The sequence below is a fragment of the Dromiciops gliroides genome, chromosome 5 (genome assembly GCF_019393635.1).
Source record: "Dromiciops gliroides isolate mDroGli1 chromosome 5, mDroGli1.pri, whole genome shotgun sequence".
Taxonomy (NCBI): Eukaryota; Metazoa; Chordata; class Mammalia; order Microbiotheria; family Microbiotheriidae; genus Dromiciops; species Dromiciops gliroides.
Genome location: NC_057865.1, coordinates 244,286,251 through 244,311,445, shown reverse-complemented (window position 1 = coordinate 244,311,445; position 25,195 = coordinate 244,286,251). Strand labels below are relative to the sequence as shown.

The 25,195-nt window shown below is 38.9% G+C and overlaps 1 protein-coding gene across 3 annotated transcripts in view; it reads right to left on the bottom strand.

Annotated features, from left to right (window-relative positions):
• TBC1D15 (TBC1 domain family member 15) overlaps positions 1-24,076 on the bottom strand; it is a 77,679-nt gene extending 53,603 nt beyond the window's left edge. For 2 of the 3 annotated variants that reach the window (XM_043967113.1, XM_043967110.1), the window contains exons 1-4: positions 23,975-24,076; positions 5,281-5,379; positions 4,544-4,618; positions 1,845-1,983 (exon numbers count right to left, since the gene is read on the bottom strand). In XM_043967113.1, coding sequence (XP_043823048.1) covers positions 1,845-1,983; positions 4,544-4,618; positions 5,281-5,379; positions 23,975-24,076 — 415 coding nt within the window. Of the gene's footprint in view, positions 1-1,844; positions 1,984-4,543; positions 4,619-5,280; positions 5,380-23,429; positions 23,456-23,974 lie in introns of those variants that run through there. The other variant, XM_043967111.1, reaches the window with a different exon arrangement.
• Positions 24,077-25,195: the final 1,119 nt, after the last annotated feature.

Sequence of the window (25,195 nt, the reverse complement as noted above, 5' to 3'; positions counted from 1 at the left end):
GGGGGCAGCTAGGTGATGCAGTGGATAAAGCACTTGCCCTGGATTCAGGAGGACCTGAGTTCAAATCTGGCCTCAGACACTTGACACTTACTAGCTGTGTGACTGGGCAAGTCATTTAAACCTCATTACCCGGAAAATAAATAAATGAATGAATGAATGAATGAATGAATGAATGAATGAGAATTTTAAAAGACTAGATATAAGAGCTGCAAAATCACAGATACTATTCCTGATTTCTCTAAACAAGAGCTTGACTATCACGCAGAAGTTTCAAATTCTTGCTTAATTACAAAAAACATTTTCATCAGAAATAACTATTTGCAGTATGACTAAGTAATAAAATCGATTCTACAACCCATTTGAGTAGGATTTTTATACAGCTACTAATTTCTTAACAATTACTAAATGTATGTGCACAAATAAGACTGCCTTAGCTAGTTATCTAGTCAGCTTATTCAAGATATGAATAATGAAACAGGCAAAAAAAAATAAAATCCAACAACAACACATAAAAATCTTAATGGCTGCCTCAAAAATACTATTAACAAGAACAAAAGCACTTTTAAGTTTTAAAGGCCTAGTGGACAGAACATGGAGCTTGGAATCAGGAAGACCTAAGTTCAAATCCAGCCTCAGATACGTACTAGTTGTGTGACCCTAGGCAAGTCACTGTTTGCCTTGGTTTCCTCATCTGTAAAACAAGCTGGAAAAGGAAATGACAAACCATTCCATTATCTTTACTAAGAAAACCCCAAGTGGGGGCACAAATCAAACATGACTGAAATGACCAAACAACAACTTAAATTTTTTTAAAAGCCACAACACTTAACTCACTCTTTTCAAACTGAGAGTCTTCATAACATAAACTACTGACGAATGTGTTGGCTAGTTTTACTGAGTTTTTCTCCACAACTCCCTTGCCTCCAATTTTTTATTGTTACAAGAAATGACTCATTAGGTGGAAGGGAAGATTATATTAAAAAATGAAAGTAAAAGGCTAAAAAAAACCCTCAAAAAGGTGTAATATCATAAATTGAGAGCTAGAAGAGATATCAGAGGCCATCTAGGTCAATGCCCTCAATCTGACAGATAAGAAAACTGAGGCCAAAGAAAGGTTAAATTACTTTCCCAGAGTCACAGAGCTAGTAAGTCAAATTGAATCCAATTCTTGCTGACTCTTAGCCCAGTATTCTATGCAGTCCTACCTCAAAATATCAATAAAAACGTTTATAAATTAATTGGGGGGGGGGGGTTCAGGTATAATGACCTAGACAACCACTAAGGTTCCTTTTAACACTGAGATTCTGTGGCTCATACATTTCTGTGGTCTGGAGTTTTCAAGAAGCAATTTAATTCTAAAACAAAAATGTTAGATTACTAGTTTTATTTTACTTTTCCTTTAGTCTATAAGAAAACTAATTTCACACACATAATAGCAGAAAGGTACAGCAAAATATACAATGAGACGACAATATATATGTAGAAGTTTTGTACCTCTAAACTTATAGAATCCTCTCTTCCCCTGCAATGGTACCTTCCAGCTCCCCCAGCATATTAATTAATCCAACAAAGCTATCAGATAATGATAAGAAGACTTTTACTCTAATGGATTTTTAAAAGTAAAACAAATGAGACCCCAAAAATTGAAAATGTCTTGTAATTATGATCTACTCCTAAAACCTGACACAGATAAATGTCTATGACTGTGGTCCTGTTTGGGGGACTATTAAACGCCCCTAACCCATCTGCCTAAGAAACACTCATTCTTTTAATGTCTAAATAAAGAGTATTAAGAATATGTTTCTGGAAATAGTTTTAAGATTTTGAAAAAAATTCATTTATACCTCCATTAGTGTGTGGCTTTTTTTTAAATGAAACTGTGTTGACCATATCCCACTCTGCTTCATAACTGCTCAGATGTTCCGATCCCCGAAGAACTCTCTCTTTAGGGGTTTGAGTCCACTCCACAACTGAACTGGAATCCTAAAATAATTTAGAAATATTTTACTAGAGTTTAATTTCAATAGATAAAACTTATTAACACAGAAGAAATACTAAAAATTATTAATATTGTTATTAAAATTCATATGGAGCTTTATGGTTATAAGGAGCCTCCTTTATGTTTTATTGTAATTTGATCTTCAAATCAAACCAGTAAAGTAGGAAGTCCAAAATATTTTTCTCAGTTTTACAGATGAAGAAACTGAGGTTGAGGAAGGGAAGGTGACAATCAAAGTTGCAACTAGTTAGTGGCAAAGTAGGATCAAATTCAGGTCCTGTAACTCAAGTCTAGAGCTTTTTCCACGACATCATGATGACTCTTTCCATACATGCGTGAGAGTTCTGTGAAGCTTAGAAATTTAAAGATCAACAATGAAAACTTAATTTTGTTTTGTTTGTTTTTAAGTCTGGAAACTACAATGAAAAAGAGAACTAAAAGATCCAGCGACTAATCCAACAATCACAGTGGCTCCCAGGCCACTCTGTCCTCTATCCTATCTAAAGATATCAGACACAAAATCAAATGACAGATGTATATGCACTTTGCAACCAACAAAATCAAGTAACAAACATCTACAATACAATCCCTTACAAATGACAGGCTTTCCTTTCATAGTCAGGAATATAGTATCTTATCAAACCAAGAGCCAAACCAGAGGACTTAAGTTCAAATCATAACACTGATACATACTACCTGGGTGATTGTAGGCAAGTCATTTAATCCTTAAAAGTCTCAGTTTCCTCAACTTCAAACTGATCTCTACAATTATTTCCAACTCTAGATACCATAATCCTTCATCATAACCTGCATTTCAGAACAGAATCTTTACCCAATTTTTCTCATAAATCTGGCTATTCCTAGATCATCAGGGTTGCTGCAACAAACTTATTCCTCTGACAGCAAGAGCTGTCTAAGTCTTCATTCTTTGTTTCTTGATTTTCTTACTATATAAAACAGCCCAAATTCAGTGGAGGCCATGAAGCACTGGATTTGGAATCAGAAGAACTGCCTCTGAAGTCTTCAATTCTGACACTTATTAGCCATAAGACTCAGGTTAAATCACTTAACCTATGCCTCAGTCTCCTCATGTGTAAAAGAATGATAATACATATACTACCTATTTAACACGGATGTAAAATACCTTGAAAACTGTTCAATCATTATATACATGAGTTATTAATACCATCCTGGAACTTACAGATCTACTCCTATAATACATCTCAGATTCAACACAAATTAAAAACATAGTGAAGAAATGCCTATTTTCCCAATGTTTTTATGGCAACAAAATGTAACCATCTTTTGTCCTAAGCCAAACCCAGGTCTTATATTGCTCTTCAATGTTTTTCTTTGTCCCTAAACAGGTACATCAAATAAGTTGCCATATCCTCTTCTATGCAGTATTACCATATTCATATTCAACTCCTAGCTGATTTTAAGTTTTCAAGGAAATTTCTCTCTCTTCCCTCAATCTCTTCCAACCTACTTTCACATTACTCTCAACATTGCTATTTCAGTCTCCTTTTAAAGATTAATAACATCCTAGAGTCTGCCATTCATACTGTGCTGCAAAAAGTATCCTGAATTACCTTACATTCTCCGTTCCTTGCCTCCTAGCTTGCCATTCAACTTCTCTCAAGCAGATCTACTCAAACTTTTATTCTGTTGTTTGTCCTGTATCATGTGTAAAATGCATCAATATGTTTACAAACCTAAGAATCACTAGGACTTATCTTTTACCCCACTGCTGCACTCACAACTTCTGGGTCTGCCCATCGGCCCTGCAGCTGAACTTTCTTTTATGTGTTGTTTCCCTCAATTAGAGTGACTGTGAATTCTTTGAAAGCAGAGACTGTCTTGCTTTTCTTATTTGTATTGCCAGAGCTTATTATGATATTTGGCACACAGGCAGGTGCTTAATAAATGCTTTGTTATTCATTCTTTCATTCATTTGACTTCAAATGTAAACTCCCAATAGGGCCTATGAAATCCTCTACCTAGCCCAATAACAAAGAGCAGTCAGAGAGACTACAGAAATATAACATACAAAAAACAAGCAAAATTTTAACTTACAGAAATATGTGAGTCCCTTCTACGTGCAAGACACTGTGCTAGGTTCTGATTCAAACCCATTAGAGTCCTCCCATGGATATTTAATGATTTGTGATGATAATGAAAGCAGAAATTTAAAAAAAAATGAAAAGGGGAGGTTAAGAATAAATTAAAAATAAGGACATGAGGAAAAGGGAAAGGGGTTAGAAAAATACAGTCAAGGAAAAACAAGACGTGGAAAATGTTAAATATAAAGAACAGTGGAACTAAAAATGGGAGGAAGTAAGCAGAGTACTAACAAAACTTATAAAAAGCTATACAATTAATGAATAATGGAAAACGATGGCAAATATACAGTAGGCTGAATATAAAAGATCTAAAAAGAAACTAAAAATAAGAAGCAAATATATAACAAACTAGATAATAAGAAAATAAGAATCCATTTTCTGTTATAAAATGGTAAATGTTTATGTAATTTTTCTTAAATACCTTTCCAGCATAAAGAATACTAGAAGAATCTAATGTGTCATCCAATGGTCTCCAGTCCACTATTACATCGGCATCCTATAAAATATAATTTACATACTATTAATATCTGTTACATGGTTCATTCTCTATAGAAGAACTGTAACTTAACAGCTCTAGCCAAATATCTGACATTAAGTAAGACTAAAGAAAAATTCTTATGTTTAAGAAATGTTTTAAACAAAATCTTTGAAACTGCTTACCTTTAATTATGAAAAATTATACAGATTCACGTAAAATAAGAGTTATTGGAAGAATCTTTGCCTTTTTCATTGAAAAAGTAAAATGAAATTTGCCCAAATTTAACAGGATACACTATCCTAAATTTAAAAGGTACATAAACACAAGACACTAATCCAACCTTTAGAAAAGTTTATCTTTTCATTGTCTGATATTCTACTAGCTTACCAAACTATCTAACTTCAAAGACCATATTTATTTTAAATTCAAGACTATCCAAACACAATATCTGCAAGGATACTATGGTGCCTAAGAATACTAAGGATAATTTATACTTAAATAGTCATTGAGCATTGATCTCCACCAGTAAGAAGAGATTGGGCTTTGGGACTTGGATTATATATATCAATTAACTTTCCTTGCCAGTCTCATATGTGACATATCGCAAAATTTTTCCACTATTTCTAAAGATGCTGACCATAACAAATTTTGGTGAAATACATTTTTTACTAAATTATTACCTTTTCTAGGACACGCAATATTCCTGAGATCAAACTGTCTTGATCATTGATCTTTCCACAAGATGAATGAATAAATACACCCTCTTGTTCATATATAATCTGTAATTCAAAAAAAAAGAAAAACATTTATTTTTATTTATATCAACCACAACATTTCAAATAACAACTTCTAAAAAGTGTTCTTGTATTATGTGGGTAGATATAAGGTTATACTCATTACAAAGTTTAATGTTTAGAGACCATCTTAAAACTTGGATGTTAACAATAGCAAAATTCTGATAAATGCTGAATCAAGCCCCCACCAATGCTGCTATATTACCAGGTTTTTACTAAAACTGCATGAGCAACAAATCTCAAAGTATAAAATAGTCTGAGGACACATGATAAAATCTGCATACATCAAGGCATTTGAGAATATGGCTAGATTGTGATTTGCACTGGTAAACTAAGTACCTATACCTAAAGGATCATAGATCTATCATAATATCAAAATAAAAACTATGTATTTCCGGTCAAGATAGCTGGCTGAATGGAGGCAAACAACCTAGCTTTCATATATGTACTCTAGCAAAAACCTTAAACTAACACCAGACTGAACGATCTTTTAAAAAAAAAAATCTAATGAGAAACGACCATAAATTACTTCATCCATGACTGAACTGCACAAAAAGAATACTAAAAGCTCAGAAGCAATAAAAAAGGAGGATTTGCCCTGAAAAACCAAGGCCAACAAAGGTGAACAAAAGAGAAACCACCCAAGATAACCTGAGAAGGACCAGCAACAGATGCAGCCAGCAGGACTCATAATCAGAGGTAGTAGCAAAAGCTGAAAGTCCAGAGCAGCTAGGTAGTGCAGTAGATAAAGCACTGGCCCTGGATTCAGGAGGACCTGAGTTCAAATCTGGCCTCAGATACTTGATACTTACTAGCTGTGTGGCCCTGGGCAAGTCACTTAACCCTCCTTGTCCTGCCCCCCCCCCAAAAAAAAGCTGTGAGTCCCCTTAAGAAAGCCCAATGGTGCTTGGAAACGGACAGTATGAACCTTGGAAGCCACAGGGGAAGACGGGGGAGTGTCTGACATTAATGCCAAGGTCCAGAGGTCTTTCAAACATCCAGAGAAGATTCTGTGCTTTGAACTCCAAAGATCCAGTTGGGCCTAAAACTCATCAATGTTCATAACCTAGGCACAGCTTTGGGAGGCAGAAGTCAGTGCAGGAATCATAAAGACCCTGGTAAAGTCCAAACAAGGCCGGCCAACCACCCAAACCAAAAGTACAAGAAAGAAGGAGCAAAGCCTGCCCCTATCACAACTTGAGAAACTAAGATTGAAGATATTAGTAAACAGAAAACACTGAACAACTTTTAAAACTACAAGCAGAGACTCAAAGGGAGAAAAAAAAAGGATTGTTCACAAGGACTACATGAATATCTAGAAGAATGAAGCAAAAAATTAAAAATTAAATTAAAGAGCTGAAAAAAAAATACAAGATTAAATGGCTTAAATGGTAAGCCAAGTAATAGACTCCCTCAAAAAATTAGGGAAAAAAAATAATGCTTCCAAGAAAGAGCAGGAAATACATAATAAAATCACAAGGTTAAAATTTGAAGAAAATGTAAAACATCTACTATCAAAGACAGAACTAACTAACCTGGAAAAAAAGGTCAATAAAAGTAATTCAAGAATCATCAGACTAGCTGAATGAAAAACAACTACTATTTGAGGCTGGATTTAAACTAGGTCTTCCTGACCCAGGCCCAGCACTCTCTCCACTGTACCAACTAGCTGCCCTATATACTTATCCATGTACTCATCACCCATTAGAACATAAACTCACTGCAAGTAGGGATTATTTCATTCTTTGGACTTGTATGCCCTGTGTCTAGCCTAGTGCCTGGGACACTGAATGAAATGTAATAAAGCCATGCAGATAACCAAAGAGGATGGGAAGTTCATACATCACAGAAACCTCTAGAACAAGGATCTAGAACTGGAAGGGTACCTGAGAGGCCAACTAGCCCAATGACGCTCTCATCTTACAGTTAAGGAAACTGAGGGCCAGGAAAGCGAAATGATTTATCCATCGTCATACAGGTATTAAGTGGAAGAGATAGCAACTGAATTCAGGCCCTCTTCCTCCAGAACCAGTGTTTTTTCCACTAGACCTGGATATTTTCAAAACAAACTACTCCTGTGTTCCTCTTCACCCCCTTCCCACTGGAATTTATACTCTGCCCTTGAGAACTTGGGTTCTGTAAATGGAATTTCAACTTCATCTTGCCTAGATTTCTAAGCCACATATTCTCTCCAATTCCCCTCCTAGTTTCTTTTTGTGTATACTGTCTTCTCCCATTAGAATGTCAGTCACTATTAAAAGATCACACAAAAAGAGAAGCAGATCATATATGTTTCATAGTTAAGGGTAGAGAATGGATCCTTAACCAAACAGGGGATAGTGGCAATTACAAAAGATAAAAAAAGATATAGGGAACTAATTGAAAATTTGTAAAAATAAGAGCCATTCTCCAATTGATCATTTGATCAAAGGACATGAAAAGGCAGTTTTCAAAGGTAAAAAAAAAAATTCTCTAGATTCTAATAATTGGAAAAATGTAAATGAAAACAACTTTAAGATTCCATCTCATAATCACTGAATTGGCAAAGTTAACAAAAAAAAATGGCAGATACTGGAAGATCTGTGGGAAAACAGGTACATTAAGAAACTGCTGATAGAACTGTGAATCAGTCCAGATATTCTGGAAAGCAATTTGGAACTTTGACCAAAAAGCTATTAAACTGTGTATTAAAACCCTTTGAGCCAGCAATAGCACTACTAGGTCTCTACCATAGAGATAAAAGAAAGAAGAAAAGGATCCATATGTACAAAAATATCTATAGCAACTCTTTTTCTAGTGGCAGAAAATTGAGGAATGGCTGAACAAGTTATGGTATGTGAATGTGATGGAATACTATTATGCTGGAAGAAATGATGAAGGGGATGGTGTAAGAGAAATCTGTAAGACTTGTCTGAACTGATTCAGAGTGAAGTGAGTAGAACCAAGAGAACAAATCCTATTATAAAATAATAACAGTATTGTAAAGACAAACAACTTTGAAAGTCTTAAGAATTCTTTTCAACATAATGACCAACTACAATTCCAGAGGATTCATAATGAAACATGTTACCCATCTCCCTAAAAACAGAGTGAAGACTGTGACATACATACACTTGATTGTACATATATATGTATAAACACATCTACTATGGACAATGTCAGAACCTGTTTTGCTTGACTATACATGTTTGTAACAGGGGTTTTGTTTTTCTTGCTTTGTCAATGAGGTGGGGAGAGTAAGGGGAGGTGGGGAGAAAAGGCAGATCCTCATAGAAATATAATAAAATTTAATTTTTAAAAAGATAAAATAATGGGGCAGCTAGGTGGCATAGTGGATAAAGCACCGGTCCTGGATTCAGGAAGACCTGAGTTCAAATCCAGCCTCAGACACTTGACACTTACTAGCTGTGTGACCCTGGGCAAGTCACTTAACCCCCATTGCCTTGCAAAAAACAAAAAACAAAATTGTAATGGGCAGGGTGAGCTGAAGTTCAGTCAAGCTGCCTACATCCCCAGCTAGCTATCATTCTGCAGTTCTCCACCTCTTCCTGACAAACTCCTTGAGAAAACAGTTTACATTTGGTCAAGTTAGCTTCAACTTCCTCTCCTCTCATTATCTTCTAAACCCTCTACTATTTGACTTCCAACCTCATTCCTCAACTGAAGAACTGAAGTTGCCTCCCCAAACTTACCAAAGATCTCTTCATTTCCAAATCTAATGGCCCTTTCTCAAGTCCACTGGACCCCTCACATTTGATCCTACTGATTACCTTCTCCTCCTGAGTAATCTCTCTTCTCTTGGTTTCAGGACCATGATCTCTCCTGGTTGTCCTCCTACCCCTTAATCTCCTTTGCTAACTCTTTACCCAGGGTCACACCTCAAAGAGCTGTCCTGATTCCTCTTTTCTTTTCACTCTATAGTATCTCACTTGGTTATATTAATAGCTCCCGTTTCTTCAAATACATTCTACAGTGGATTGTTAGATCTATTTATCTAACCCTAACTTCTCCATTGATCTAAACTTGCCTCTCCAAACGCCTTACTGGACATCTCAAATTAGATGTCCCATAAATATCTTAAACTCATTGTATACAAATAGAACTCATCTGCTTTCCCAAAAAAAAATCCTCCCCTTTTCTTAACTTCCCTATTACTGCCAAGAGGACCAACATCCTCCTAGTCTTACAACCTCAATGTCATCATCAATTCCTAATTTTCTTCTCACCACCACACCTATCCAATCTGTTGTCAAGTCCTGTCTATTTTTCCATTTCTATATCTCTGCTACACTCCCTTCTCTCATCTGACACCGACACCATTCTGGTGCCCTGTCACCTTACAACTAGACTACTAAATTACTGCAATAGCCCTACAGATTGGCCTCCCTGCCTCCAAGTTGCCTCAAGTCTCTACCACCCCAGTATATCCTCAATCTAGTTATCAAAGTGATGTTTGTAACAAAAAAGTTCACTCCCCTATTCAATAAATACCAGTGGTTACCTATTACCTCTAGCATCAAATAGAAAAAACTGTTTGACTTTTAAAGTTCTTCACTACCTGGATCCTCACTAGTTTTCCACTCTTTTTCACACCTTACTCCCTTCCAGAGAGTCTACAAACCAGTGACTCTGGCCTCCTTCCTGTTCCTGTAAGACACCCTATCGCTAGACTCAGACCAATTTCACTGGCTGTCTCACGTGCCTGGAATTCTCATTCCCTCCTTGTCTTAGTTCCTGATTTCCCTGGCTTCCTTCAAGTCTCAGCTAAGTCCCATATTCCTCAAGAAGTCTTTATTTGACCTGCTCCAGTAACCATTTCTTCCCCTCTGAGTTTACCTCCAAGTTGTTATATAGATAGACGATAGATAAGTAGCTAGCTATAGATATATAGATATAGTTTGTATATATCTTGTTTTCGTGTAGTCTCCCTCACTGGATTTCGAGGTACTAGAGAGCAGGGAGCATTTTTGCCCTTCTAGGTCTCCCAGTGCTTAAGTGCCACATAGGCCATGGTGTGGCACATCAGACTGGATGTCTCAGACGTCTTAAACTCAATATATCCACAAAAGAACTCATCTTTTCCCAAAAATCCTACTCTCTTCTGAACTTCCTTATTATCGTCAAGGGTATCAAGAGCCTAATATCCTCCCAGTCACCCAGTCTCATAACCTGAAGTTACTGTCATCCTGAATTTTCACACTTCACAATTTTCACTTTCACACCAAATATCTAATCATTGCTAAATCTTGTCATTTCTACCTTCACAAACTCTCTCACATCAGTCCCTGTAGTAAGAACAAAACCACATAGTCCCCCCACACACACACACACTGACTACAAATTGTCCTAACTTGTAAATAAAAGGTAGTGAAACTATTCTCAAGACTTGATTGCCGGGAGCAGCTATATGGGGCAGTAGATAAAGCACTGGCCCTGGATTCAGGAGGATCTGAGTTCAAATCCAGCCTCAGACACTTAACATTTACTATCAGTGTTACCCTGGACAAGTCCCTTAACCCTCATTGCCCTGCCAAAAACAAAAACAAAACAAAACAAAGACTTGCTTGCCTCAGGTGTCCAAAGGCTTAGATATCATTACCTGGGTCCCTAAGTACTAAATAGCTCCAGAGTTGTCGGATGCTTGCTTGGGAGGCAACCAAGGCAGGGAAGCTTACTAAGACTAAGAAAATCTTTTGTTAACTGTTGAATAACCCATGATTATCACATTTTATTCAAGTAACTGACCAACTGCTAGGGGATTAGCCTAAATCAGGCCCAGTGCAGAACAATTCCCTTCTTCCTATCCCTTATATATAATTATATAATGTGACATTCTCCCACCAGTGGACATCACTTTGCTTCCATGTCTTTGTACTACAAAAAGTGCTGGTATAAGTATTTTGGTGTACATTGGATCTTTCTCTGTCAGCAGATATTTTTGTGGGTTGCTATGGTTCAAAGAACTTATATCGTGGTTATGTGAATATTATATAATAATAACCAAGCTTTGCATTCAATAAGAGATAGGAATGAGATCATACCTCCCCTCCCTTCTTTGTAGTCATAGAGGCACTATGGATGTGGAACACTGCATATATTGTTAGACCTAATGTACTGGTTAATTCTTCTAGACTATTTTTTCCCTCTTTCTTTTTTTATCCCTTATTTTAGAGGATGGTTCCCTGTCATAAGGGAAAGGAAAGGATATATCAAGAAGTAAGAGGATGTAAAAGCAAAGATATCAATAAAAATGTTAAATATCTACTGAGTCCAGGGGTACTGCACTCATGAATCAATAGAGTAAGCACCTACACTGAAGAAATCAGTGTTCAACTGCGTCATTAAGGAGAGGGAAGAAAGCAGATAGAAGAAAAAAGTTAGTATGAAGAGTTTTAAGAGCCCTGAAGCACCACAATAAAAACTTGAGAACCATTTCAAGATCTTCTAATTTAGCCAGGTTATTAAGGCAAGCATCCAGTTTAATATAAAAGGAAGGTATTTTCCAAAAAGAAAGTCTAAAAAGAAATCAATTGTAAAAAGTACAAAGTCTCTTAACTTTCTCTATGCTCTGAACCTGAAAGCATATTCTCAGTGTTAAATGGATGTCATTAGCACATCTGCAGGGCCCAAAACAAATCCTGCTAAGAGGTTTGAATGAGCTGAATGCCACAGGTGGTTTTCCCAGGTTTCTACCATGACAGTTTCATCTCCTGCACCTTCTAAATAATACTTCACTAACAGTATTTCTCCATCCCTTCCCCCTCCAACTCCAAGAGTTACAATGGCACTTGAAGTTTTTTTGTTTTATTTTTCCTGTCGTCTGTCCTTGGATGGGTAGGGACTTACTCTCCAAAGGAAGAGGAAGGAGAAACCCACAATCAAAATGCCCCTACCATACATATAAGGTGCTTTTTCCTCTCACTTAGAAAAAGCAAGAGGATGTAAGGGGAGAGAGGAAGATGGCTCCTTCCTCAATGTGTCATTTTTCCCTCCACTCCAACCCAATACTCCTCAGTCTGATTCTTTTACATGTCACTGAATTCCCCCCTGCATTCTAAGTCTCAATATTACGATCTCAGGTTAACTTTATAACATTTTTGCTCGGAAACTAACTGCCCTTCCCACCACAATCAATAACACTATGGTGCCACAGAAGCAATTAATGTGAGTCAGGTAAATAATATGTCTATACTTTGAAATACCAAAATACACAGCAAAAAAAATCATGCTGCCTCCCTAAATGGTAAATTTTTGTAAATGTTTGTTCTCTTGAAAACATAAAGCTACACTGTACACTGTAGTAAAGACTACTCCAAAATGTTCCTATAATTAATGTACCTAAAGTTTTTTCATTATAAGTATGCATTAGATTTTCAAAAACCAGGAATGTAGTAAAAACTTAGCAAGTTTAAGTAAATCACTGGCTCAAATCTCTCTGCAAACATGGACACACAAGAACCTGCATTCCTGAACTTTACGAGTCAATTATAACCAAGTAGTAATACATAATTTGATACCAAAAAAACCCTTTGTTTTCAGTATCAAAAAAGAATAACAAGATAAGAAAAGAGTACCAAAAAATCCTTTTCAAAGAAATGACTATTAGCTAAAATAAGATCTCAGTTAACTGGTATCCAGACTTCTGAACAGTTGCAAACCCAAGAGTAATACTGACAAAGTCTCTAGAAGTGCAGCTACAATGAACATAAAAGAGAAATGTAGAAAACTAAGGATGTGCTGTGCTATGATTAGGTCAGTGATGAAAAAAGTCAACGTTTTCCCCAAAAGAAAGTATTAGAGAAGTGACAGAAGAGACAATTAAGAATATCAAATTGTGTTACATGAATACAAAGAAAAATGAAACTTATACCAGCTGATATAAAGTGATTTAAAGCAGAACTGGGGAAAATATACAGTGTCTATAATAATGTAAATGAAAAGAACAACAACAAAGAAAACTGAATGCTTTATCATTATAATTATTAAGCTTGGTCCTTAAGAAGTGAGGAAAAAATTCACCTCCCTTCCTTTGTTTTACGGAGGTGGGTAGCTAAAGGCATAGAACACCACACGCGAGCGAGCGAGCGTGTGTGTGTGTGTGTGTGTGTGTGTGTGTGTGTGTGTGTGTGTGTGTGTGTGAGAGAGAGAGAGAGAGAGAGAGAGAGAGAGAGAGAGAGAGAGAGAGAGAGAGAGAGAGAGCGATCAGGCCCAGTGGATGTACTGATTGGTTTGCTGAAATGCTTTTTGTCTTTTTTATTTTGTTAAAAGGGATGGGGGTATAGGGGAGGTAGAGAAAAATACATTCATAAGTAAAGGTGATAGAAAAACAACAAAAACAAAATCAGTAAAACTTGTAAAAATAAAAGCAAAAAGAATTGTTGGTCAAAGAAGAGGCATATTAAAAGTAAAAGGGAATGTTTAGTTGCTTCAAGAGGAGTAGCAAAGTATAGATGAATGAAAACAGTGCCAATGGATCACTGGATTCAAATCATAGTGTGGATAGGGTAGGAAGGATAAATTACAAGGATTCATGGAGTGGGATCAGATTACCAGGAACATAGAAGTGGATTCCTGCCCCAACCAAACTGCATTCGTGTGGATTTTTTTTTTATTCAACTCAATTGGCCATTCCGAAGATTTTTTCCTATTTTTGACAATTGAAGCCCTTAAGATGCACGATGGAATTGTGTTTTTCATTTTTTGGTAAAAGGAACAAAGCAAGGACCTAGAAGGGTAAGCTGGAGCAACTCCTTGGAAGGACTCAGCACTAGTAGATGGTAAACATATAAAGGGGAAAAGGGGGAGTTTGTTTAAAGTAAAATAGTAAATCAGTAAGTCACTTCTCTATATTAAAAAAAAAATTTGGAGTTGAAGAATAAGTAGGTTTCCAATCAGCTGTTGCCAATTTTTTTTGAGAAATAAAACATTCAAAAAACAAAAAACCAGTGCCAAGCAGAAAGTACCTTTACATGAAATAGAAAAATTCAGCTCTCTGTAATTGTCAATACTGTATCTCTCAAGGACAACAGGATGTCAAATATAAGAAGTACAATTACTAGCCTGGTGTAAAGTTGAGGTGTGGAATCAAAGAATCTCAGAATGAGAAGGGAGCCTTAGAGATCATCAATACTTACTCAAGGGGCAGCTAGGTGGTGCAGTGGATAAAGCACCGGCCCTGGAGTCAGGAGGACCTGAGTTCAAATCAGTGCTGAAACCCTTGACACTTACTAGCTGTGTGACCCTGGACAAGTCACTTAAACCCCACTGCCCCGCAAAAACAAAAAAACAAAAAAACTCAAGAGTAAAAGTATCATCACCAGGGGCAGCTAGGAGGCACAGTGGATAAAGGACCAGCCCTGGATTCAGGAGGACCTGAGTTCAAATTAGACCTGAAACCCTTGACACTTACTGTGTGACCTTGGGCAAGTCACTTAACCCTCATTGCCCCACCAAAAAATTTAAAAAAAACAAACCCCTATATCATCACCAGAAAAATGGTGACCCAGGCTTCACCTTAAGCAGAACTCTACTTTCAAAACGCAGAATACATTTTTAGGCAACTCTAAATGTTAGTGAATTTTCCAATTTTTTTTTCAAAATTCCAAATGTTCCAAATTTTCTAAAATTTTCTAAATAATAATAAATGGCTTTGTACTAATGTCACTGGAACACTACAAATCTATCTAAGTGAGATCCATTTTTTGGAAGAGACCAGTATAACCATCCGCACTGAAAAAACAGACTGGATGAAAAATATATTCTCCCCTCCTCCCAATTATTACAATCCAACTGGAAAAAGTAGACTGCCCACCACTGGGAAAGAGGAAAAAGGTGGGAAGGAACAGTCAGTCATAGTAGATAGAAAGTTGGACTCAAAGAAACAAAAGACCTCAGTTTTAAGGCCCTCCAAGGCTAGGTTGCAAAACAACTACCAATCTTCAGTGGTGAACAAATTTTCCTCACTAGGAATTCTATACACCAATAAAATGACAGACCCAGGCAGACTGACAATTGACTGAATCCATAATTAAATAAGATATTGAGATATATCACATTTGATAAAATGTGATGTTTTAAATGATACTAAGGTACTTGCTGCTTCAAAAGACTATTCATTAATACCAATATTCTCCCTTTGACTTGAGAAAAACCAGTGCCTTCACATGGTTTTAGGAGGATCAAACAAGTTACTTTGTAAATGTTAATTATTCTTACAACAACAAAAACTGCAGGTAACCCAATGGGCAAAAACAAAGATCCATGTCTAATCACCAATGGAGAAAAAACAATAGTTGGATTATCACAACACCAATCTATTGCAAGGCTACATTAAAGAGAGAAAATTACCCAGTATAATGGGAGGATACAAAATAGAGAATTTAGAATCCAAGAATCTCAGAGCCCAAAGTGACCTTTGAGGATATCTAGTCTAAATCATACCTAAATATTGAGACTCACACAGGACTAAACAGTTTGAAGGTACTGGCATCTGTGCCAATAGAAGGAGTTCTCATACCTAATGAGATCACATAGTTAATCATAAGAATCATAGTACTAGAAGATACTTTAGAAATTATATCCAGTAGTTCCCCAACTTTTTCAAGTAGTATCTTTTTTGAAATCAAAACATTCCTCAAGGGGGCAGCTAGGTGGCACAGTGAATAAAGCACCAGCCCTGGAGTCAGGAGTACCTGAGTTCAAATCTGACCTCAGACACTTGACATGTACTAGCTGTGTGACCCTGGGCAAGTCACTTAACCCCCATTGCCCCGTCAAAAAAAAAACACAAAAAAACAAAAAAAACATTCCTCAAACCCCAATACAATAGTACTTGCACTATTCATAACCACGGAAAAAAATAAATGACAAAAGGCTAATATTTAAAGTGAATTTCTACTGTGAATTCAGACATTTTAAATGAATTTGTATATTAATTCCTTCATCTAACATCTATATGTATATGAAAATATGAATATAAGCAAAACATACCTATTCAATCTCCTGAAAACATGTTTGTTTATTATACTGAGTCACTTAATAAGATGGCTGAAGCATATATGGAGGTATGGACCACTTGCAATAACCTATCATCCCAAACCTTAGGGTAGGAAGATCCTTCTTAAAAAGATCAATAACAACAAAATTTGCATAAATTCAAAGGCAAACTCTTTGTATGAAAATAGTTGTAAAGATTACACGTTATTAACTACAGTAAAAATGCTTAGTATCATTTGTTGATGAGTTTAGAAAAATAAAACATTTCTGTACTGTGTATTTTCATTATTTCTTCAGAGGAATTAAACTATTGGCTGGATATTATCTGAAGATTGTACAGGCAGCTATGCCCAATAAGCCATTCCTTACAACTGCGAGGGGGGTGGCTGGTGGAGTTCAGCCATGACTAGAATCCATAATACCTCTTATTCTGAAGTACTATACTACCTCCTACTACTTCACCTCCTAACAATGCCATTTGGATTATAACAAAAGCTCTAATGCTTTACAATAATTACAGATTGATGCAATGAGCAAAATTCAATTTAATAAAGTAAGGAAGAGACTGGCATAGAAAGGGAACTAAATATGTATGTATGAATGTGTGTGTGTGTGTGTGTGTGTGTGTATACATGTTCATGTACATATACAGCTTCCTGAGCATGGGGGGTTTACCTAGATATATTCTAAGTGTCTGTTTTGTGTAATGAACTCATAGTCATGTTATATACCTGTTAGTAAGGCTATAAGTGGCAGAATTCAGTCAAATTCTTATCACCAACACTATTAAAATAAAATCTCCATATGAGAAAAAGCCAGCAAATGACCTAAACATTTAATATATCAAAACTGAAGTATAACAAAATAATTTGGACAATGATTTGGAATTTAGTATAATGGGAACTAACTTCATTTGGCCCCCTTCATAGCTCAGATCTACCAAAATCACAGGGCTCCTGTGAGAAAAGTGTTTTGTAAAAAAGTATTATGGAAATGTGAATATAGTTATTGTTCCCTCTCAGCACGCCATCGGATTAGTATTTTCAATTGATTAAACAATCTACTAAAACACAAGAGTGGTTGGATTCCCTGTTCAATCTCACTGTTAACAGGATCAAAGATCTAGAACTGGAAGAAACTAGTAGCCATCTAATCTTAACTCCCCCTTCATTTTACAAATAAAATGATGGATAAATGAAATATCCAAGTGATATTCTCTACGAAGCAGAAGCCTTAAGGAATCATAAGGTCCGGGCCAGCTAGGTGGCGCAGTGGATAGAGCACCGGCCCTGGAGTCAGGAGTACCTGAGTTCAAATCCGGCCTCAGACACTTAACACTTACTAGCTGTGTAACCCTGGGCAAGTCACTTAACCCCAATTGCCTCACTAAAAAAAAAAATTTTTAATTAAAAAAAAAAAAAAGGAATCATAAGGTCCAACCCATATATGACCAAAAATCTCTTGTACAACATACCAAACAAGTGGTCATCAGACTTCCAAAAAGGGAAAAACCACTTCTGTTCCAGGGCAGCAACCCATTCCATTTTTGGACAGCTCTCACTGTAAAGATTTTTTTTCCTCACACTGTAACCTAAATATGCTTTTCTAAAGATAATGCTCTCTTTTCTCTCCTTTCCTCTTCACTAAGATGCATTCTTTTGTACGTGTACCGTACTTTTGTACATGCTATCAGCAATTTAAAATTATATAAGCTTTTCTTTCCTTTTTCACATGCTCGGTTCTTCAGAATGCAAGCTCTGAACCATTGTACTCACTTGCCTCCAAAAAATACTAAGCAGAGCTCAAAGAAATTTCAAATAAGCCATCACCATCAGGTACACTAAGTAAATGGCAATTAACGCTACTTCCTCTTCTCCACTTCCTTTCCTACCCCACTTTAAATTCATAAAAGTTTCTTTAAAAAAAAAAAACTAATTCTAATGATACATTGTTTCCAAACCAAAACTGACCTTCAACATTATGACCAGGGCAAAACAACCTTATTTATTTAAACTTCTGTAGTTACTGTTTTTGTCACTATATTATTCTCCTAGGCCCTCAATAACAAGTATGCAAACCATGTAGCCAATTCCCTGCCTGCTCAGGACCCAACAGAATATTTTGGGTTGTGAATGACACCTTTCCTGATCTCAACTGCAAATGTCTTCTCTTCCAAACTACCTTGTATTTAACTAACTTGTATAAATTCACATTATTTTTTACTGTATATATTTAATGTGTACTTCTCATCTCTCTCTTTAGAATGTAAACTCCTTGATACTTGTTTCCCCCATTAAACTATGAGTTCCTTGAGAGCAGGGACTTGTTTTTCCCTAACTTTGCATCCTCAGGTTTAACTTGGCATATAGTAGGTACTAAAATAGACTGATTAGAGAGTGTGGTAAAAATTACTTGCGGTAAAATTATTATGGCAGTTTTTAGCTGACTCATTTGGGAGGGGCCACACTTGGCCCACCCTGAAGTTACATGTGTTACTGAGGTCAGAAGGAGAACTCTCCATAGGCAGTTTTTGAAGGACCTCCCCCTTTTGGGGGAGGAAAGATTGAATGCTCCCTGAAGGGAAAAGGAACCGTTCTTCTGGAACACGGTCTCTCTCTGGCGGCTGCTCTGAGACTGCTCCCCTTTCCGTGGTGGCGAGAGTTCTCTCTCTCTCAGGCGGCTGCAGTGGCACGAAACTGGAGACTGTCCAGGTGTTGGTGAGTTAATTACGGAAAACCCTAAATTCCTTTGAACTAGCTTAATTGGAAAGGGTCTGAGGATTGCATAGGTTAAGTTTAGAGTTAAGAGTATTTATCTGTATTTCTTTTTTCCTATTTCCTTAACTTTGATTTTTATTAGTTTCACCTTTGTTGTTTAATTAATTCCCAAGTAATAAAATCTGATCCTTCTATGAATTAAAGCTTAAAGGCTCCTTTCTTATTGGCCTGGGAGAAATATCTAAAAAGAGCAGTTCAGAAGGGTGGGTGAACCTAAAAGGTCCCTCATTATTTCCGGGACCCCAATATTAAGGCGAGTCACCCAAATAACGCTCCGTATATCAAATTTTGGCCCTCACAAGAGGTACTATTTCTTTCTTTGTACTTGTATCCCCAGAGCCTAAGAAATAGCAGATCATGATTGATATTGACTAGATGAAGATTAGTCTTCTGCTAACTAACTCAAGGGAGACTGAACTGAAATTTGGACACCTTCCTCTCCTTCTCCAGGAATTTTGGAAGCTTCTATATCACTTACTATTCCCTAGTCCCAAAAGTGATGAAAACTCCTTAGGAAGCCCAGACTCAATTTCCTAGTCCCTTCCAAGGCCAATGAACACCTGGAATGGGTAGTTCTCTGAAAATTCTGATTCAAACCAAAATAGAAGTGACCTAAGGTATGCAAATCAAGAGACAGTCCTGAAAAATCTTCTGAAAAACAAAATGTCAGAAATGGTAGGAAAAGCAAAACAAGGGGAGGGGAAAATTCACAAACTGAATCTTCAATGCATAAATACTTAAAAATGGGAATGTGTACTTTGCACTGTACTTCCAGAAATTTTCCTTTTCTCAAAGTAATTTACTATCACTTTAAGGAATTAAATGCACTTTACAAATTGCAAAAAACTTTCTTCACTAGCCAATGCAAGTTATTAGGCCCATTTTACAGATTAGGAAACAGATTCTGGGAGCCTGACTTGCCATATATGAATTACGAGAGAGAAAATTCTAACAGAGCGTCCTGACTCTTTACTATCCCCATTTACTGGTGATAAAAATAGCACAGAGTTTGGAGGCACCTAAGAATCAAGGTCAGAGAGATCACAATTTTCTTGATTCTCAGCACAGTAGTCTTCAAACTAAATCACAAAAGTGATTGAGAGTGATTGCCATAAGGGCAATATATTTGTCCTTCTTTCCCTAAGATAAAGCTTCTTAAACTGTATTTCCCTACCCCATATGGTATTGCATAATTGGATGTTGGAGTCGAAAAAATCTGGCAGTGTTTGATATATATACCTATTTTATACACCTCTATGACCTGGAGTCAAGTAAAAATTTCTCTAGCAAACAAGAGGAAAAAGCTTAAGAAGCCCTGCTCTAAGAGGACCAATGACATCACAGGTGGTGTCTGACTGGCTAATGAATTGGATTTAAGTGAGGCAGAGCTTTGCAAAGTCATCATCCTCACTCTCTTCTCCAGTGATAAGACATGGCCCAGGATGCTGTGAGTGACCTTGGCCTTTCCAGGTCTCAGTTTGTCTGAGTCAACTCTCATTCAATTACTATGGGTTAGATAAAAATTGAGACAAAAAATGGTCTAGTTTGTCATCACAAAAGTATCACTCTGGGAGGGGAAGACCCTGAGAGTTTCTGGACCAAATGGAAAACCAATGCCATTTACATTCATTCTAAGCCATCAAAACTACACAACCAAGCATGCAGTTATTTTTAGCAAGGCAATGATCCAATATAACCCTGAAGGACTTATGAAAATGGCAACCCACCTACAGAGAAAGAACTGATAGTATCTGGTTTTTTGGGGGGGAGTTTTACGGGACAATGGGGGTTAAGTGACTTGCCCAGGGTCTAGTAAGTGTCAAGTGTCTGGGGCCGGATCTGAACTCAGGTACTCCTGACTCCAGGGCCGGTGCCTTATCCACTGCGCCACCTAGCCGCCCCTAGAACTGATAGTATCTGAAAATAGATGGAAACACATTTTTTTCCTCCTCTTTGACAATTTCTCAATCTGAAGTTTTGGGGTTTTTTGACTGTTTTCTCTCACAACCTAGCTAATGTGGGAATGTTTCCCATGACTACTCATGTATAACTTATTTTGAAATGCTTGAATTCTAGTGGGTGGGGGGTGGGAATAGAGGAGGAAGAGAAGTTGGAACACAAAGTTTTTAAAAAATTGATGTTAAGGGGCAGCTAGGTGGTGCAGTGGATAGAGCACGGGCCCTGGAGTCAGGAGTACCTGAGTTCAAATCCGGCCTCAGACACTTAACACTAGCTGTGTGACCCTGGGCAAGTCACTTAAGCTCCAGTTGCCTCACTAAAAAACAAACAAAAAATTTGATGTTAAGTGGATAGAGCACCAGCCCTGGAGTCAGGAGTACCTGAGTTCAAATCCGGCCTCAGACACTTAACACTAGCTGTGTGACCCTGGGCAAGTCACTTAAGCTCCAGTTGCCTCACTAAAAAACAAACAAAAAATTTGATGTTAAGTGGATAGAGCACCAGCCCTGGAGTCAGGAGTACCTGGGTTCAAATCCGGCCGCAGACACTTATCACTTACTAGCTATGTTACCGTGGGCAAGTCACTTAACCCCAATTGCCTCACTATAAAAAAAAATTGATGTTAAAATCTGTTTTTACATATATTTTGAAAAATAAAATTCTATTCAATTAAAAAAAAAAACACTACACAACCAGTAACAAGAGCTTTGGGTTGAGGTTTATCACTTATTAGCTGGGGCAAGTCACAACGCCAATTGCCTTCAACATTCGGGGCAATCTCCAGTTTTCCGGATATATATCTTGCCACTGGACTCAGACGGCTCTGGAAGAGAGAGTGAGGCTGGAGACTTCGCACAGCCCTCCCTCACTTAAATCCAATTCAGTGCAAGTCATGCCATCACCCAATGTCAAGGTCCTCTTAGAAAATGAACGAGGGGCAACTAGGTGGCGCAGTGGATAGAGCACCGGCCCTGGAGTCAGGAGGACCTGAGTTCAAATCCAGCCTCAGACACTTAACACTTACTAGCTGTGTGACCCTGGGCAAGTCACTTAACCCCAATTGCCTCACTTAAAAAAAAAAAAACAAATGACAAAAACTACAGCAAAATTTTTGACCATTCAGCAAAAGCCAGAGTGATTTGGGTTTAATGGTGTAGCCAAGTAGTTCCATTTGAATGGCTTTTTAAAACCTATTTTACCAGAGCTATACTTCAAGAAATCATAAATGAAAAACACACAGGACAAAAAGTAAATTGTCCTAGCCTTCTGAAAACAAAAAAATAGTAAGAATAAGGATTTTAAAAATCTAGTTCCTAAACCTCAAAATAGCTTACAAAATGTGAGAGAATTATATTCTTATGGACAGAGCACCCACATAACAGGGCATGGCACCTGAAGTGGAAAGAGGGACCACAAGTCTAGTGAAAAAGGGGAATAAGAAGAATTCCAAAGAACCAATGATAAGCATGCTACTCTCTACTCTTGACAAGTCAACAATCATTTATTTAAGCAGAGCTAATCAGAGACTTACTACCAAAGAAGTTACAGACTCAAGATGCTGAATGAGACAGATCTTTGGACTTGGCCAAGATGAAAATTCCTTTTAACTGCATGTTTGTGACACGGTTTGGGGTGTCTTCTTGGGGGGGGGGATGGTTAACTGAAAGAAAAAGTTGAAGTTTACAACTGCAACAGCAAAGTACTATTACTGGAGGGAATGGGGGGGACATCGACTTACTGAATAAAGTAAGAGTAAAGAAGAGTAAAAAGGCCCTTGGCGTTCACTTCAGCCATGTTTACCAAACGTGTAAGGCTGGTAAATGCTGACACCGATCCCTCAGGTATCTGATGGTCTGAAGTGACTGAGGCGCACACACCAGGCATGCCCTGAGATCATGAACTCGGTCTAACTTGGCCAGCCCTCCCCAAACCTGATCCTGAACCAGAGGCCCCGGGCCAGGCTTCCCCCCCACCCCCACCCCCAGCCAGTGCCAACCCCACCTGAGGGCAGAAAGGGACAATAGGGGGTGGGGGGAACGAAACTGTGCTGTGCTCCCCTACAGATGCCCGAGGGACCCCGGAATACACGCCAGGCCCAAGGGAGCTCCTTGGCCCGAGAGAGAGGCGAGAACTCCAGCTGGGGCGATAGTTACGGCCCCAGCCCCGGGAGGCGGGGAGAGGACAGGCCCCTCTCCAGACTGAGGCGAGCAGCGGCGCTGAGGCTCATAGGAAAAGACGGGGACCAAAACAGTCCCGGCCCCAGACCACCCCCGCCCCCCACCACCGCCACACACGCACACACACCCAGGACAAGAAGAAAAGGGGAGTGGAGGGTGGCTCGGCCGCGGAGGATCACGGGAAGAGAAGGGACCCAGCGGTCCACCCGGAGATGGGAGAGTGGGGCGGTCGGGCGGGGGGAGAGAAGCCGGGCCGTAGAGGCTCTCGGGAAGGGAAGGGGCTTGAAGCTCTACTAGCTAAGGAGAAGGGGCGCCCCAACCGCGGAGGTTCACGGGAAGCTACAGAGCTCCAAGCGCTACACGCTCAAGGGAGGAGAGAACGACGGGGGGGCGGGGGGGGGAAACGGCTCGGCCGCGGAGGCCCACGGGAAGGGAAGAGGATGGGGCCGACGCAGGTACGGAGGCGGGGGGAGGGGGCAGCTGTCACCGCCACGTCCTCTTTCCCCTACTAAAGTCCCGCCACCGGCTGGCCGGGCCAGGGTTCGGAAGGGGGGAGGGGAGTAAAGAAGAGCCTCCCACCTCAGTCCAGCCAGGGGGGAGGGGGTATCCCTTCCGCCCTCCCTCCCCGAGAGAAAATCAGAGGCGCCTCGGAGCCCCAGGGCCGTTATTTACCTTCCCGCTCCCGACACCCGCCGCCGCGGCCGCCATGTTGTCTGCGCGTGCTTGTGATGACGTATAGCCCCTCACGTGCTTTGCCCCGACACACCACAACATCCGCCGAAACTAAGGGCGGAGGGTGCGGGGGGGAAGGGCATGGAGAAGCAGGGATTTGCGCATGTGTACTAAGGCTTTGGGGGATGGGACCTGTTCTCCCTTGGGAGGTGGTTGTTTGGAATCCAGGCGGAAGGTTCTACACTTCTCTTGCTTCACAAAATTAAAAATAAAAACTACTAAACACTCAACGAGTATTTATTATGCGCCTAGCCGGCACCAAACGCTGTGCTACACGCCGGAAACGTAAGTACAAAAGATGAAACCATCCGGCGTCTACTTATTAAGCACAGTGCCTGGCACATAGTAGGCGTTTAATAAATGCTTGTTGACTGACATTCCCCACTGGCGAGGTCCATTCCTGTGTGGGAGAATGAAGTATCTGTGAAGCCCTTATTCTATTCAAAGTTCTGTGCTAAGGGCCGAGGACACAAGTAGAAAAGACCCGCCCCTGCCCTAGGGACTTACATTCTAATGGGGAAGATAACATATATGGCAGGTTTCTATTGCAAGGCAGCTGCTCGATCCAGCAAGATTTATCACCATGAGTGGTCCCCAAAAATAAACACTTTTAATTCTACCCTCGTTAAAAGCCCCAATTCTCAGAGAGGTTAATAGGCTAATAGGGGGAAATAACATTTATGGGAGATTTCAGCAGCAAGTCAGATGGAAATATCCCGTGGTCGTTAAAGTGCAAGGGGTAATGCTTCTTTAATGTCATTTCCGATGATTGTTATGTTGAGCTCTTGCTATTCCAAGGGCTGTCTCCAGCAGCGTTCTCAGAGAGATGGTGGACCTGCCATTTAGTTGGCATGGAGAATTCTTGGGGGAAGAAGCTCTCTACCAGTGCACATCAGCTCTTTGTGGCAACCGGTACAAGGGAAATAAGGAGGGATGGGGGAGTTGGGAGGGTTCAAATCCTGGCCCAGTTGTTTGTTAGCTGTGTGATCCTGGGCAATTCATTTAAACTTTGATGGACCTCAGCTACACTAGATGACCCCTGAGGTCCCTTGATGATCTAAAGCTATGAACCCAAAGTTGTAATCTTTGAAAGTTGCCTGGGACATTGAGAGGTTAAGCGATTGCCAAGGGTCATACAACCATCACACATCAGAAAAGGGA